The 17296-nt window shown below is 41.5% G+C and overlaps 1 protein-coding gene across 1 annotated transcript in view; it reads right to left on the reverse strand.

Moving 5' to 3' along the window:
* The window catches only part of AGBL1 (AGBL carboxypeptidase 1), an 805329-nt gene that overhangs the window by 338220 nt on the left and 449813 nt on the right, over nt 1–17296 (reverse strand). Inside the window, exons 20-21 of the mRNA XM_045901694.2 lie at nt 13135–13266; nt 4763–4939 (exon numbers count right to left, since the gene is read on the reverse strand). Coding sequence (XP_045757650.2) covers nt 4763–4939; nt 13135–13266 — 309 coding nt within the window. The remainder of the gene's footprint in view (nt 1–4762; nt 4940–13134; nt 13267–17296) is intronic.

Consider the following 17296-nt stretch of genomic DNA (forward strand, 5'->3'; position numbering starts at 1 on the left):
AATTAACAGGGTGCCTGGGTGGCTCAGTTGGTTAAGCGACTGCCTTCGGCTCAGGTCATGATCCCAGGGTCCTGGGATCGAGTCCCGCATTGGGCTCCCTGCTCTGCGGGGAGCCTGCTTCTCTCTCTCCCACTCCCCCTGCTTGTGTTCCCTCTCTCGCTGTGTCTCTCTCTGTCAAATAAATAAATAAATAAACTAAACTAAACTAAACAAAAAAAAACAATTAACAAATAATCTTTTTAAGTGGGGGAAAGGTTGCGCAAAGACAGTGGGATACAGGTGGAGAAGGCCATGCAATGACAAAGGTGGAGAAAGGAGTGCTGCATCTACCAGCAAAGACACACCAGAAGCTAAGAGAAAGGCATGGCGCAGTCTCCCCTGGAGCCTTTAGAAAGAACATAGTGTAGCCGGCACCCTGATTTCAGCCTTCTGGCCTCCAGTGCTGTGAAAGCATACACTTATGTAGTTTTAAGCCACCAAATGTGTGTTGATTTGGGATGGCAGCCACAGGAACCTCATACACCCAGCCTTCCTTCTGATGGAGCAGGAGGGAGGCAGAGGCCCTGCACTGAGGCCCTGCACTGAGCTGTGGTCTCCAGTTCTGCATGGGCTCACTTCCATGCAGCTAAGGATGCGGAGTGTGAAGAAGAGGACACTGGGAGCCCTGAAAGCTAAGTGAGATGACTCAGTTTCCTATATGAAATTCATCCCCATCAAACCATCTTCACTAGCTAAGCACTTCATTCCCCTGTCTGTTTCCTAATCCCAGCCTTTTTGACATACAGGTGTAAGCTGCTCTGCAGAAGGACTTTTGGGGAGCAGTCCCCAGAACAGCACCTGTGAGTGGTGAAAAAAGCAGAAGTGGGCCAACAAGGATGCTGACCCACGGTACAATTGTGACAGAGGCCCTGGGTAATCCTCTGGAGCTGCAATGGCCCTGTGGAGTGTTCCCAACCAGGGCTAGTAGGCCTAGCCTTTGTACCCACCTTAGACCCACCATTGGATGCATGATGCTCACATGAAGGAGCCATAGCTTTGGTCAAGGCTGCTTCTATCAGCTATAGACAAATTCTGGTGATGGACCCAGCTGAAAGCAGCTGGGAAATGAGCACCTTGGTCCTGGATCTAGCAGGTGCACCGCAGCATCTCCCCCCCAGCCCCCTTGTATGAGTGGCAGTCCTTATGTCAAATCATCATTTGTTATTAGAATGTGGCCATGTGAGAGTCCACCTGGACTAGAATCTCCTTACTCTAGGAAAGAATCCACTCAAGGTATTGTATATTAGGTGCTCTCAAATCATGCAGATAGCGACAAATCAGAGAGGTCTCTGCGTTTCATTCTTACACACTTCCCTACACACATTTTCCATGACTACTCATTGCAATAACTCTAAAAATCTCCACTTGAAAGTGGCTTCTAATGGCATTTGGACCATGACAATTCCTCCTTTTTCTAGTGATCTATGGACAGAGAGGATAATCATCTGACTACATGGAAATTGCCACCCATTTGTTCATTTATTCATCCATTCATTTGCCAATCATCACACAGATTCAACACTTCTTCTACACTAAACAAGTACTGAGCATTCAAAAAATGAATGAGATTGTAAAAGGCCTTACCAGTCATGATAATGAGCTGGCATTTCTCAAGACACAGTCAAGGATTATGGGCAATACTGTGACTTGAATAGGTTTGGGTTACTGAAAAACCCCTCTGTTGGTGATGGAGCCGATGGATTGCTGGAAGGTTCATGGGAGGCAGTGTGCAGATAGGGGGATTTATGTATCAGTTGAAACCTTCAGACCTCCCCTGAGTCACCCATCTTCTGTCCTTCCTCTGACTAAGACCCACTCTGCTCCCAAGTCAGCTGTACTACTAACGAGCATGTGGAGAGCCTGCTTGGGTGGGAGTACTCACATTGTCCTCCTGAGCCACAAGCAGCCCGTGGGGCCCAGTCACATGCCTTTGTACGTGCCCACACACCATGTATGTGACCCCAGGTCGCAAACACTCAGTGGGAGGCACACAGCTATCCACATAGACTGGACGCCTCTAGAAAAATGAGCCCCAAGAGGACATGTGATTCCATTTTGGTTTTTCCCCTCAACAGCCTCAATAGCTTTGGGCCCATCCCTAATAGGTAAAGTAAATCTCTCAGTGGGTGGGACTTCCACATTAAATACAAATTATGGATCTAAGTGTATAACCTAGCAGTAGAGACTATATTCCAAAGAAACAAAAGGGAGAGAGTTCTTTTTTTTTTTAATTAGCCAACTATAGACTGGAAAATAGAAGAGAAAATATCATATTAATAATAATTATTCAAAGGTAATAGCTTATGTTCTTTAATGCAGTTCCAACATAAATGTCACTGTAAGAAATGATATTTCACTTCAATACTAACAAATCAGGTACTTAGTGTGCTGGGGGAGAAATGATTGGAACTACTTTAAAGCCACGTTAACCAGAGAAACTGCAAAAATATTTATATTCTTATGAAGGAAGGAAGGAATGCCCCTCGTGGGTGTACTTAAGTATCCTCCATCTTTTGGATAAATGGTAATGCTAAACAAAAAATGGAAAGATGACCTTAGAATAATAACCTCAGGACTCAATTGGGACTAAGCTTCTCAATGTACGAAAATCATATGTTCAGAATGGAAATTTCTATACTGCTTTATAGCTCATAGACTTCATTATACACCTCAAACAAAAATCACCAAAACACCCAACTCTGGGCTGGCTTCCTTCCCCTGGGGTTCCCCCCCCCAATATGTAAAATTATTCACCATCCTCTTACTCACTGTCTGCAATTCTGCTCAGTGACCTAACAATGTTTATAAGGACAGAAAAACAAAGGGAAAGAGAAAACCAATCCATTCGGAGAGGTGTTTCATATAGAGAATGGGATTGTTAAAGTAAAACCAGGTCTGGCACCATTAGGGCTTTCTCTAGTCAATTCCTTCTCCATCCTTTCCTACAAAGACCTCATGCGAAGACCATGTGGACAAATGCACAGGGCAAACACTGAGATGACACGTGAAAGCCATCCCATTGGGCAAGCTTCTTGCATTCTTTGTCATTTGTAACAGCCCCTGTGTTTGTTACATGGAAGATGGTGGGTGGGTAGGGGCCTGAAACTATGAGTCATTTAGTTTTCAAACCACAACTCCGGAAGACTTTGAGTTTCTAGTTGACTTATGGTGAATGGCATTGATGGTTATCTGACTGGAAGCTGTGAGCCTGAATTGGCACTTGGAGAAACAAAGTCAATGAAAAGTCACCAATCCAACAGATCTGTGAAGGATGCATGCAGCTGTCCTTTAAACAAGCGACTGGCCCCTATCCATTAAGAGGCACACAGCTAGAGGGATGCAAGTCTATATCCATACGACCTTAAGAGTCACAATGTTCCAAACTTATTTTTCCCAATCCTACGGGTTTTGAATGCCAAGAGACTGACCCTATTCCTGATGATGTAACTTCCAAGTCTATTCCTATCTGCATTCTCTTTTGGCCTTTACAAAACTCTTGTGCAGCGGGGAGGAAAGGAATCTTTATGGATATCAATATCTGATACATGACACACAGGTTCATAGAGGTATGTGGCTTGCAGCATTGCTGATAAGTGGAAAAGGGAGGTCTGCTGGTGCCTGATCCCATGCCCCTCCAATGATCTCTACTTACTCTGCATTGACATTCACATGGGTAAAATGGACTAATTCAATCTAATAATTTATTAATTCAGTAAGAGAACACTTATTTTTAGCAACTGCTTAAACAAATTGGCTATTTGACAGAATTAACAGGCCAAAGCTGGTGGTTCAGTAGCCCTGTGTATCAAAAAAAACTCTTGGGCCAGGTGGGAAGCTAGATAATATTCATCACCTGTCACTCCCTATATTCCGTTTGATAGCTACCAGATTTTCACAAGCACAGGACCACGTAGATGCCAAGTGCTTCCTGGCTGTTCCAGGAGAATCAAAGCCAGCACGATGAGCTTTACTGCCGGTAAGGTCCAGGTATTCTTGGGGTTGAATGGAAGGCTGTCAGCTCGCCTAACAAATTTAAAAGACTCTATTACCGTGGGAGTACTGTCACAGTGTCCCTTATTTATGCTCCTCTAGTGGGGGAGCTCTCCAGCTGCTTGTGCAGTTAATACAGCTGTAGGAAGAACATGATTTAGACGAGCCTTTCCCCAGACACCAGAGCCCGAGTCCCAGATCCACTCATGCGGGGGAGATGCATGTCAGGTACTCACTTCTGTGTACTCTGGGGACGGCAGGGTAACAGAGAGCTGCTGATTTAGATAAGCATGTAAGATAGAGGATGTAGAGCACACTATCTATGCACCAACCTATGGGCTTGATGATGCAAGGGGGGCTACTTGACTCATGCAGAGGGTAACAGGCAATCCCCATGCATAGAACAAGGCTGGGCAGAGGTTCCATAAAAGCTGGGGGCCCATGTCTCAGGGAGGCTCCCTGCCACTTGTTGGCAAGGGCAGATGATTTGAGAAACCAAGTTAGCAGGAACGTACAAACTGCTTGCAGGATCAACACAGACAGTGCCGCCAATGAAGGCAATCATTGAGCTAGTTCTGCAAGATCAGGTCGCTGGGCCAGACTACCTGGAGACTTCTTCCACTCTCGGGAGAGAAAGAAGAAATGAGTGGTCTTTGATAGCCCGCCCCCCCCCCCCCCATTACAGTAAATTGCTGCCAGACAGAAAGCATGCATATGCCGGAGCCTCACACACCTGATAGGGTCCCTGGTTGCAACCACAGTAGCTGGTCTCCATGGTGTAGCTTCTGGACACCCCCATCTCTCTCCACACCACCACCCGGGCTGTGGAGGCTCGGGATTTCTCCACGAGGAAGCTGCAGCTGCTCATTGTGAATGCTGGGGCTAGCTTATCAAGGATTTTGGGAAGAGTCTACAATAAAAAATAAAACCATGATGAGTTGGGGATGTGCATCATAAAAAATAACATCTCAACATTAAGTATCTCAGTATAACAAACACTTAATATATACTGCTGCAAATCTTACATCAACCCTAAACAATGGATACTAAGGGTTTGTTGCTTTTTGCTCTTAAATGAGGAAACTGAGACTTAGAAAAGCAAGAAAGAAATAGCATAAGTCCAACTACAAAGAGGCTGGAATGGGAGCCAAATGCCAACCTGGCCAACTCCAAAGACCACGATCTTTCAGTTCCATGTTTCAGCATCACTGTGGACGGATGTTGCATGTACATTCAGCCTCATACATCACTGAATTGAATTCCATGGAAAGCCACAGATTTCATGGGGACTGAAATTTAGAGAGTGACTCCACCCAATCTCATGGTTTTCTAGCTCTAAGTCAAACTACGGACTGTTCACTTATCCCAGATAGACAAGTCATTGATAACCACTGAGGGTTGCATATGAAGTTTCCTAAAAGAGTATGACTGCCAAAATGAACTTTCTAGTCCCATCTTTTTATTTTATTTTATTTTATTTATTCATGACAGAGAGAAAGAGAGAATGCATATGCACGAGAGACAGAGAGAGAAAGAGAGAGAGAGAGAAGTACACAAGCAGAGGAAGGGGCAGAAGGAGAGGAAGAAACAGGCTCCCCATGGAGCAGAGAGACCAGCAGGGCTCAATCCCAGGACCCTGGGATCATAACCCCAGCTGAAGGCAGATGCTTAACCAACTGAGTCACCCAGGCGCCCCTCTAGTCTCATCTTGTGATCCATAAATCTGAGGCTGGACCGGTTACAAAACTCTTAAAAATATTCCCTCTCTGGGTTCTTTATATATATATACATATGTATATATATATATATGTATATATATATATATACATATGTATATATATGTTATATATATATATTTAAGATTTTATTTATTTATTTGAGAGAGATAGAGCATACAACAGAGAACAGGGGGAGGAGCAGAGGGAGAGGGACATAATTTCCAGCAGACTCTGACCTGAGTGCAGAGCCCATGATGTGGGGCCTGATCCGAGGACCCTAAGATCATGACCTGAGCCGAAACCGAGAGTTGGATGCTTAACCGACTGAGCCACACAGGCGCCCCCCTCTCTGGGTTCTTCTATTCCACCATTTCCTAGAGTACAAAGGTTTTATGTGAGACCACTTAATCTATATTTAGAAAGCATCTGTAGATCCTTGCCACTCTCTGATTGACAGAGAGGGGGCTTCTAGTCACCAGAACTCCCCCATCCAAGAACGATGACTCAAGAACTGATAGCATATTAGGTCCTTGGGTTAGTGGAAATACTAGATCTAGATAGTCCCACATTTCTGCGATATTAGCAAGAAGGGTTCTCTACTTCACTGTTCACAGAGTATCCACAAACTAGCACATAATATAAAATTATGTACATTCGATAACAAACAGTGAAACTTGAGACTTTTGGATAAATTGTGGGGAGAAGGTGGAGCAGCAGAATGAGAATATGAATTAAGAAATTATTTTTAAAGAAATGCAATTTTGTGGGAAGCCTGGGTGGCTCAGTCCATTAAGCATCTGCCTTCAGCTCAGGTCATGATCCCAGGGTCCTAGGATCAAGTCCCGCATCGGGCTCCTTGCTCAGCAGGGAGCCTGCTTCTCCCTCTGCCTGCCACTCCCCCTGCTTGTGCTCTCTCTCTCTCCATCTCGCTCTCTGACAAATAAATTTTAAAAATCTTTAAAAAAAAGAAATGCAATTTTGTTAATTTCTAGAACATTGAGCAAATCTCTTAATATCCCTGGGTTCTTACTGTCCCCATGCTTAGTATAACTTAATTACATTAATATAAAGATTAATATAATTATTAATTATATTATAAATTACCTATAATATATGTATATGTTAACATAATTATTCATATAATTTAGTATGATCTTTATGTTCCCGCATAGCTTGCAGACCTACAGCATCATTTGAACATGGAAATTGAGCTGCTTAATGTCCTCACTTGAGTTTCCACAATTGCCCCCATAATTGATTTCATCTATCCACTCTTGTCCCTCTCTCCCTGTGATTCTTTCATCCCATTTTTCTCCTTCAAAAAATTCATCACAATTAAAGTAAAATTAATGTTCATGTAATCAGCTGTTTATTTTCTATCTCTTCTGCAGCCCAGAAGTTCCATAAGGGCAGGTCTGTGTCTCATTTACAGGAAAATCTCTACACATAAAGATGTGCAGCTCACAGAGGGCACTCCATAATTATCTGCTGAAATAAACCGAATCTGCTAGTCCACACCCTTAGAGGACTGCTTAGACATAAATATACTATTTATATATATACTGTATGTAACATACATAGTGTGTATGTATATATACATATATAGCAACTAAAGTGATTATAATACTTGAAAATAGTTTTAATTTATCAATGTTTTACCTTGCTGTAAAAAGACTAATTGGACATTATTTAAATGATTTCTCCTTTCTTTCTTAAGTGAACCTGATTTTCTTAGCTCATATAGCCCCTATGCAAATGACCACATGTTCAATTTAATGGTGTGTATCTCAGAAAGCTCTACAAGCTATGATCCCATTATTGGAGCCTGGAGGATGTAGGATTTACAAGGTGTAGTTGGAGTATCTCTCCTACATGTCCACAGCAACAGTTTATCCACTCATTAAGTAATGGACTCCAAAACTACTACAGCATTGATTAAAAAAAAGTCCTGATTCTATTTCTCTTTTGATTTCACACAAATTGATCTATGTCAGAGTGAGAAATGAAGATAATGATAGCTCTAATAGCTGGAGATTATCTTGTTCCGTTTTGTAAATGAACAAGAAATAGATGAACTCTATATATGAATTGATCCCCTGGAGCCTAGTTTCAGTGCTCCCAGGGATCTCCCATCTTGGATGGAAAAAGACTTGGGACACTCAACTCTTTCCCTCCCACTTGCTCTGTGCCCTTACACTTAATCTGGGTTTCCAAAACTTGAAAATTATAATAGATACCCTTCCACTGAACACTTACTACGTATTTTATATGCATTAACTCTTTTGAATCAAGTTCTATTATTATCTGATAATATAGAGGCCTGACGAATATCTTTTCAATGGTCACAGAGCTAGTAAGGACAAATCCAGAATGTCAACCCAGATGTTCTAATATAGATCACATTAGCTTAGTTTAACCACTGCCAAGAACTACTTCTTAAGTAGGCATTATGACCCCATGGGCGTGTAAAGGAATACAAGGAACGGATGACATAATGTACACACAGAGCATGGCCCAGGAGCTGGCATCTAGCGTGGTCTCAACACAGACCCAGCAAGGATTAAAAGACTAGACATGAAGCAGCCCTGAGAATGAGTCTTCTGCACCCCATAGACACTGATTCCCATTTGTCCAGGAGCAGCTGGGTCAAGAGCAGCCTCAGCTCATGGGGGAAGGGATGATCCTGATTCATTAATTCTGGTTTTGAGGCACTCTGTAGAAGCCTGAGTTGCATTTCAATTCATCTGCTTTCTGCTGACTCTTCCAAGCCCTGTCTAGTTTCCCAAATTCACAGAAAATATTAACTCTCAAAGATGTGCTGACTATGAACTCACCAGACAGCTCCTAGCTCAGAGCTCATTTCCAGGGAGAGGCCATCTCTGGGGCTCCGGCTCCCCATGGTCAATCCTACAGAACTCAAATGTCTTCTCTTTTCTCCAAATTAAGCATGCGGCAAGGGCATGGTTGGGACTAGGGGTCAAAAGTATGAATTCTGGAGTCACACTCTGCGGTTTGACTTGGAGCAGGTCGTTTAACTCTGCTAACCCTCATTTTTGTCATCAAAGAAGTTGGGGGGTAAGACTAGTCCCTACCTTGAGTGAGGGGGGAGGCAATCGGAACCCTCAGTAAATGTGCAGTGTTGTCATTGCGCTCTTCAGAGTGGGGTTTGCTGACGGGTGAAGGTTTAGAGGAGAGGGGAGTCATTCTGCTCAAATATTCAAACTTCCAAGATGGAAAAAACAGTTTTTCAAACCTCCCTTTGCATTGCAGATTTTTCTTCTCTTCACCGAGATAATCCCCCTGTTTACCAAGCACCCAAGGAGGCCCATTCCTGCTCTGACTGCCTCTTTCATTCTGAACTGCAGAGCAGGAGACTCACAGTTTAGTTTCTGTCTCACAGAGCACAAACTTAAGAAGACTACTGAGGTCAGAATCGGTGAACTCTGGTGCCCAGTCACCTGGGTCCCTATCCCAGCTCTTGCTACCTGTGGGACCTTTAGACATTTCAGCTCATCTCTGCATCTCCCCTCCCTCATGTGTGAAACAGGATGCTATTCAAAGTACCTGCTCACTCCACAAACATTGGTTAAGTGTATCCTATGGCTGCGCACTTTTCAAGAATACGCAGTAGTTGGGAAGATTAAAAAAATTAAATGCACACGGGGTGCTCTTAACAGTGCCTGGCACATGCTCAGCCGTGTAAGTACTACCCACAGGTGTTATCTTTGCAACTGCTTACAAATGGAAATTTATGAAGAAGATCAATGTGGGGAAATGTCACTAACAAGAGAGGCTTCCCAGGCAGAGGTGCCGAAGAACTGATTTCAAGCCACCTCTCCTCAATTCACTGTGATCCATAAGTAGCGGTTAAAATTCTTTAAGGCTCAAGTTTTAATTATCACAGGATTCATGTCATTCTATTTCTTCAGATTTCTCTTGAAATCAAGCTTAATTAAAAATTATTCATGATATTTGATTTTTTTTTTCAGGGAACATCCTAACACCACTCAGCCATATTTGCCCCTCAAACACTTGTCCATTGGGATCATCTACTCAACTCTATGCCAATAGTTAATCAATCTTTTCTGTGTTACCTCCTAATATTCCCATTCTTGTGTTTATTATTCTGTCCTTCTAAGTTTCTGATAATCTGCCTCTCTCCCCAACTCTTATTTCTTAGAAGTCCATGCTGTGCTCAGCTTCGTTACATAAATACCAAGGACAGTGCTTGGCACACGGTAGATAACAAATGTTTACTTTAAAAAATATGTATATCAGCTTTATTGAGGTAAGTGAACAGTATGATGATTTTTAGGAAATGTATACAGTTTTGCAGCCATTATCAACAATCCAGTTTTCGAACACTTTCATCACCATACAAACATGTCTTTCAAGCTCACTTCCAGTTGATCCTGTCCTCGGCAACCCCGATCTGCTTTTTTTTTTTTTTTTTAAGATTTTATTTCTTTCTTTGACAGAAAGAGACAGCGAGAGACGGAACACAAGCCGGGGGAATGGGAGAGGGAGAAGCAGGCTTCCCGTGGAGCAGGGAGCCCGATGCACGGCTCGATCCCAGGACCCTGGGATCATGACCTGAGCCAAGGCAGACGCTTAACGACTGAGCCACTCAGGCGCCCCTCTGATCTGCTTCTTAACTATAATTTTTGCCTTTTTTGGAAATGTCATGTAAATTAAACCATACATTTTTTGTTTGCTTCTGACTTCTTTTTAGGTTTACGTTGTTGTATGTAACAGTAGTTTGTCCCTTTTTATTGGGGGAGAAGCAGACTCCCCACTGAGCCAGGAACCTGATGTGGGACTGGATCCCAGGACCTGGAGATCATGACCTGAGCCAAAGGCAGACACTTAACTATCTGAGCCACCAAGGTGCCCTAGATCTTTCCACCTTTCTTATAGAAGCATTCAAAACTACAACTTTTCTCTAAGCACTATTTTAACTATATACCATATATTTCAATATACTGTATTTTTATTTTTATTCAGTTTAGGACATTTTCTAATTTCCTTCTGATTTCTTCTTTGGCCCAGGAGTTATTTTGGAGTATGTTGTTTAATTTCCAAATATTCAAACATCTCCCAGAATCTTACAAAAGTTGATTTATAATTTAATAATGTCACAGTAAGTGAACATACCTGTATGATCTGTCCTTTAAAATACACTGAGACTTGTTTTATAGGCTAGTATAAGGTCTACCTAGGGTAATTCTGATGTGGACTCAAAAACAATGTATATTTTTCTGTTTGAGAATTGTTACATATGTATCTATCAGGTCAGGTATTCTCTAGTTACTAATTTTCTGTTCTGTTGTTCTATTGCTTACTGAGAGAAGAGTATTAAAATAGCCAACTACTATTACTGAATTTTTAAAGATTTTTTTTTTTTTTTGACAGAGAGAGACATAGCGAGAGAGGGAACACAAGCAGGGGGAGTGGGAGAGGGAGAAGCAGGCTTCCCCGCAAAGCAAGGAGCCCGATGTGGGGCTCGATCCCAGGACCCTCGGATCCTGACCTGAGCCGAAGGCAGACGCTTAATGACTGAGCCACCCAGGCGCCCCTATTACTGAATTTTTAAATTTCTTCCCTCAATTCTGTCAATTTTTGCTTATGTATTTTGGGGTATACATATTCACTTACATTCATTATACCTTTTTGATTAATTATTTTATTCAGTGTTAATACTATTAATAGTATTAATTACTAGTATTACTAGAAATAGTAGTTTGGTGGATATTTATCTCTTTTAGTACTCATTAACCCAGGGAATGAAGCTGTTGTATACACAGTAAATTCATATATCCAGAATAATAAAGGATTTGGAAGAGGTAGGTACCATGATATTGTGATATTGTGATTTATAGTAAGAAATATAAATTTGCCCTTCATCCCCAGTCCCTGACATGGGGTTCCTAAAACTCTTGTAAATTCCTAAGTGATAAGAGCATTAGGAACATCTTTTGTTCTAATGAGGTGATTCTGGGTGGGCTCCTGGATCAGGCTATCCCCACTTCTCTAGAGTGGGGAGAGGAGCTGGAAAAGAGTTAATAATTGATCACAGCTACATGAAGAAGCCTCCATAAAATCCCAACAGTATGGGGTCCAGAAAGCTTCCAAGTTGGTGAACACATCCATATACCAGGAGGGTGATACCCACCCCCGACTCCACAGGGACAGAAGCTCCTGTACTTGGGACCCTCCCAGTCCTTGCCCTATGTATTCTTACCTGGCTGTTCATCTGCATTCTTTATCATACCCTTTAATAAGCCGGTAATTGTCAGTAAGTGCTTCCCTGAGCTCTGTGAGCCACTCTAGCAAATAACTGAATCCAAGGCAGTGGGGGAGGTCATGGGTCCCTCCAACTGATAGCTAAGTCAGACGGAAGTTGTGGGGAACCTGGGACCCACTACCTGGGACAGGCATCTGAAGTAGGAAGCAGTCTTGTGGGACTGAGTCCTTAAGCTGTGGGATCTGATGCTGTCTCCAGGTAGATAACTCAGGATTAAGTTAAATTGTAGGACACCCAGCTGGTGTCTCAGAAGTGCTTGGTGGGGTGAAACCCCCATATATCTGGTAACCAGAAAGTGTTCTGTGTGAAAGTAAAGGAGAAAGACACAGGAGAACTAGAGGCTTTTCCAAGCCAATAATTTTTCTTCATTTTCTATATACATTTGAAATAAAGGCCAGTTTTTATTTTGCATTGGGACAACGTTGCCTCATCTACTTCTTTCCAATTCCCTTTATCCTGACAGGAAGAAGTCCCTCCTTCTTTACCCTTTCTTAACTTCCTCTTTGGTTCAGTAGGGGAATCACTGAGCTCTAACCACTGGAACCCAGAAAAAAAACAGAATTAGCTTCAGTGGATCACTGCTCTGCTTTGTAGAGCATGCTCACACAGAGGGATGCCAGGGTCTGATGCCTTACATTTTTCCATCTCTTCATAGTTATTTAAAATCATTTCATGTTCAGTATCATTTTGTTGCTCTCATAAACATGAAACAGGAGCAGTATTTTTACTATCCTCATTTCACAGGTGATGAACGGTGGTTCAGAGAGGTGATGTTAATGACTCCTAGGCGCACAGTTAATAATTGTAAAGCCAGGCATTAAAATGAGGTTTCTTGTCTCCAATTCTTATGCCCTTTGCACTATATCATATCATATAGAAAACAAAACAGAGCAACTAGGTAGTACAGCTATTATTCATCAAAAATGTAGAGAGGTTGCACATGCCTCCAACCTGTTTGTATTATAATCCTATAGTTAAAAGAATGAAAATGCTTATTTAGGGGGAAAAAAATGGTGGAGTGTGTGTCTCAAAGGCAAGAATATGGACACAAAATGTGTTGTGTCATTCTCCCCAGTGACTTACCCTGTAGCCGATGTCTTCCAAGAGAGTCGATGTGCCCACAGTGGACTCTGCTTGCCACAAGGTCTCCTTTATGCTACAACCATAAAGGAATACATTCTTCTTTTGAGAGTGGCCATGGAAATCACAGAAGACCTACAATGGCCAAATAGTGAGGAAAAAAAAAATCCAGGTCAGGTCTATTGGTTTCTTCTCTCTTTTTTAAAGATTTTATTTATTTATTTGAGAGAGAAAGAGAGAGAGAGAACACAGGCAGAGAGGAGGGGTAGAGGGAGAGGGAGAAGCAGACTCTCCTACTGAACAGGGAGCCAAATGCGGGGCTCAATCCCAAGACCCTGGGATCATGACCTGAGCCGAAGGCAGACACTTAACTGACTAAGCTGCCCAGGCACCCCAGGTCTATTGGCTTCTTAAATGTCTAAAATGTCAACTTTCTCAGACAGATACTGTTTACTTAGCAGAACCAGTAGCATGAGGATCATTGGTGATCTTGGTAAGAGTTGTATTGGTAAAGCCAACCACCAGATCTGTGAATGAATCCATGTGGCTCAGACCCAAAGAACCACCCAGTTGACCTGGATGATTCTCACATAGTATCACTGGAAATAATGTGTAGTTTTTGCTTAAGCCACTAAGTTTTGGGGTTGTTTGGTATCTAGCAAAAGCTAACTGCCTCAATAAACTGTGTTCTTAATCTAAATATTTACTTCCCTTCCTTCCACATGTAAAATTTACTCATCTCCTCCCCAAGGAAGACTCCCTGAACAGCAGTGAATACCAGAAAAATAGCAGAAAAGCGGGATACCTGGGTAGCTCAGTCAGTTAAGCATCTGCCTTTGGACTGTATCTAATGTTTTAAAAAGATTGATTTATTTATTTGAGAGAGAGAGTGTGAGAGAGAGCAAGTATCAGAGGGGAGACGGAGAGACAGAATCTCAAGCAGACTCGATGCTGAGCACAGAGACTGATGTGGGGCTCAATCTCACAACCCTAAGATCATGGGCTGAGCGAAAATCAAGTCAGACACTTAACCAACTGAGCCACCCTGGCGCCACTGACTATATCTAATTTTTAAGTATTTCCATTTATGTGTATTTCTTGTTTGTGTCCTCTAAAAATTCTATTCCAACTCCAAGGTCATACAGAGTAGCTTATGTTGTTACCCCCAGGTCACTGTATTATTTTATCTCTCATATTATGATTCACCATCTGTGTGGAATTTATTTTTTAACATATTATGAAGTAGGGAGGTAAATTTATTTTTATTTTCTACCTTTTTTACATAGGACCATAAGCCCTCCAAGACCATCTCTTTCCCACTGCACCAGAGTATCAACTTTCTCATAAATCAAGTGACTATATATAGGAGTCCCTTTCTGAAATATGTTTTCCTCCATTGATTTATTTATGTGTTGTTTTATCAATAATACTGTGTATGAAATACTGTAACTTCAAAACAAGTTTTGATATCGCTACATAATTTGTCCAGTTTTCTCATTCTTTGTCAAGATTGCCTCAGTGATTCTTGGCCCTTTGCACTTCCAGTTTGGTTTGAGATCAGCTTGTAAGTTTCCACAAAATAAAAAAACAAAACAAAACAAAACACCCTCTATGGGTTTTGACTGAGATTGTATTGAACCCAGGTAGATAAATTTGCTGAGAATTGGCAAATTTTCATTTTTCTCAATAATGTATCCCGCACATCTTTAAAGTTAGTCTTATGAGATTAATGCTTTCTGCTATTTTTTAAAAAGATTTTACTTATTTATTTGTCAGAGAGAGAGAGCACAAGCAGGGGGAGTGGCAGGCAGAGGGAGAGGGAGAAGCAGACCTCCTGCGTAGCAGGGAGCCTGATGCGGGGCTTGATCCCAAGACCCTGAGATCATGACCTGAGCCAAAGGCAGACCCTTAACCGACTGAGCTGCCCAGGTGTCTGCTTTTCTGCTATTTAAATCCTATTTTTAAATTTAGATTTTTATTTGTACACTGATAGGTTATATAGGTGGACTTAACTTTTAGATATTGACATTCGAACCTCTGATTTTCTATGTTACAAAGACACTATGAAGAATGAGAAAAGGCAAACCAAGGAGTGAAAAAAACCTATTTGTAATACATATATCCAATAAATAAATATATATATTTCTGTACATCAACAAAGAAAAGAGCGACAACCCATTTTTTTTAAATGGGCAAAAATCTTCAACTGATATTTCACAAAAGAGAATGTCCAAATGGCTATTAAGCAAATGAAAGTGTACTCAACCTCATTAATGTCAAGAAAATATAATTTGCATACCACAATGAGATGCCACTGTATCTAAGGGGTTATTAGGATGCTAATAACATCATGAAGACAGACAATGCCAAGTGGTGACCACAGTACAGAAGAAACAGAACACTTGAATCCAGTTTGTGGACAATAAATTGATAACGCTCCTTTGGAAAACAATTTGGGAATGTCTTCTAAAGCTGAATATTCACATATTCTAGAAACCTCCCAGCAGAAGTGTATACACGGAGCACCAGAAGATATCAAGAATGCTGAGAACTTGCCTAATCTGGGGAATGAAACAGAAGATATCAAGATATCAAGAATGTACATAGCAGCACTATTTTTACTAGCTTAAAACTGTAAACAGTATAATGGACTGATTTTCTGGAAACAAGTTGGTTACAGGACAAGGAGGGGTGACTTAATTGGGAGCCAGAAGGCAAGGTTTTGGACAGACCAAGTATGTATGAGATGAGGGTTTTAAGGACTAACGGACCTGAAATTATTCTGTATGTTCACCTTCCTGTCCTCCCTCTCTTTCTCCTAATTGTCAATAATAGACAGCTACTACTACATCGGGCTGGTGGGGCGATGACTTTAAATTACATTGTAAATTCCCTGTTAGCAGAAAAGTATTTAAGTATTTTTTTTCTCTCCAAAAAAACAAGAAAAGAATTTTATTTTTTTTTATGTGGAATCTTTTATTCTTGTTTCAGGTTGAAGTCTTATGAGAAAATAAATCTCCCCAAGCTTCTAGATATCACTGAGCTGCGGGTACCAGAGCCAAAATGATAAGCAGATTTGGGAGGAGAGAGCCGGTCCAATGACAAGTCAAACCCCACACAAAACACAGAATGAAAGCACAGAAACAGTGAATGAGCACAGTAAGTCATTCCCTAAGGAGTGCAGTCATCAAGAAAATGCACAGAGAAAAGCAGAAAACAGAAAATGTGGGGGTAGAAAGAGAAACATGAGAAATGGGAAGAAGAATGGTCCAGGCTTCTGGTGCTTTCCATTCCTATAAGATTATAGGACTTCTTTCTTCAAAACTCTCCATCTTACTACTTGGGTTGCTTTTTTTGTTTTTCTCCTACAACTTTTTTTAAAATTTTTTAAATTAACATATAATATATTATTTGTTTCAGGGGTACAGGTCTGTGATTCATCAGTTTTACACAATTCATAGGGCTCACCATAGTACTTACCTTCCCCAATGTCCATCACCCAGCCACCCCATCCCTCCCATCCCCCTCCACTCCAGAACCCTCAGTTTGTTTCCTGAGGTTAACAGTCTCTTATGGTTTGTCTCCCTCTCTGGTTTCGTCTTGTTTCATTTTTCCCTCCCTTCCCCTATGATCCTCTGTCTTGTTTCTCAAATTCCTCGTATCAGTGAAATCATATGATACTTGTCTTTCTCTGACTGACTTATTTTGCTTAGCATAGTACTCTCTAGTTCCATCCACATCATTGCAAATGGCAAGATTTCATTTTTTGATGGCTGCATAATATTCCATTGTATATATATACCACATCTTCTTTATCCATTCATCTGTTGATGGACATACATCTAGGCTCTTTCCATAGATTGGCTATTGTGGACATTGCTGCTATAAACATTGGGGTGCACAAGCCCCTTCAGATCATTTGTATCTTTGGGGTAAATACCCAGTAGTGCAACTGCTGGGTCATAGGATAAATCTATTTTCAACTTTTTGAGGAACTTCCAAACTATTTTTCAGAGTGGCTGTACCAGCTTGCATTCTTTAAGCAAGACTCTGTTATTTCCAACAAATATATCCCCTTGGCCAGTGTTTCTCCAACCTGTCTCAGCACTAAAATTTCCTGAGGAGTTTATAAAAATATCAATGCCTGGAGCCCACCTCCAGAAAT

The sequence above is a fragment of the Mirounga angustirostris genome, unplaced genomic scaffold (assembly GCF_029215605.1).
Source record: "Mirounga angustirostris isolate CCGP_5_RB_7025 unplaced genomic scaffold, mMirAng1.0.hap1 SCAF_9, whole genome shotgun sequence".
NCBI lineage: Eukaryota > Metazoa > Chordata > Mammalia > Carnivora > Phocidae > Mirounga > Mirounga angustirostris.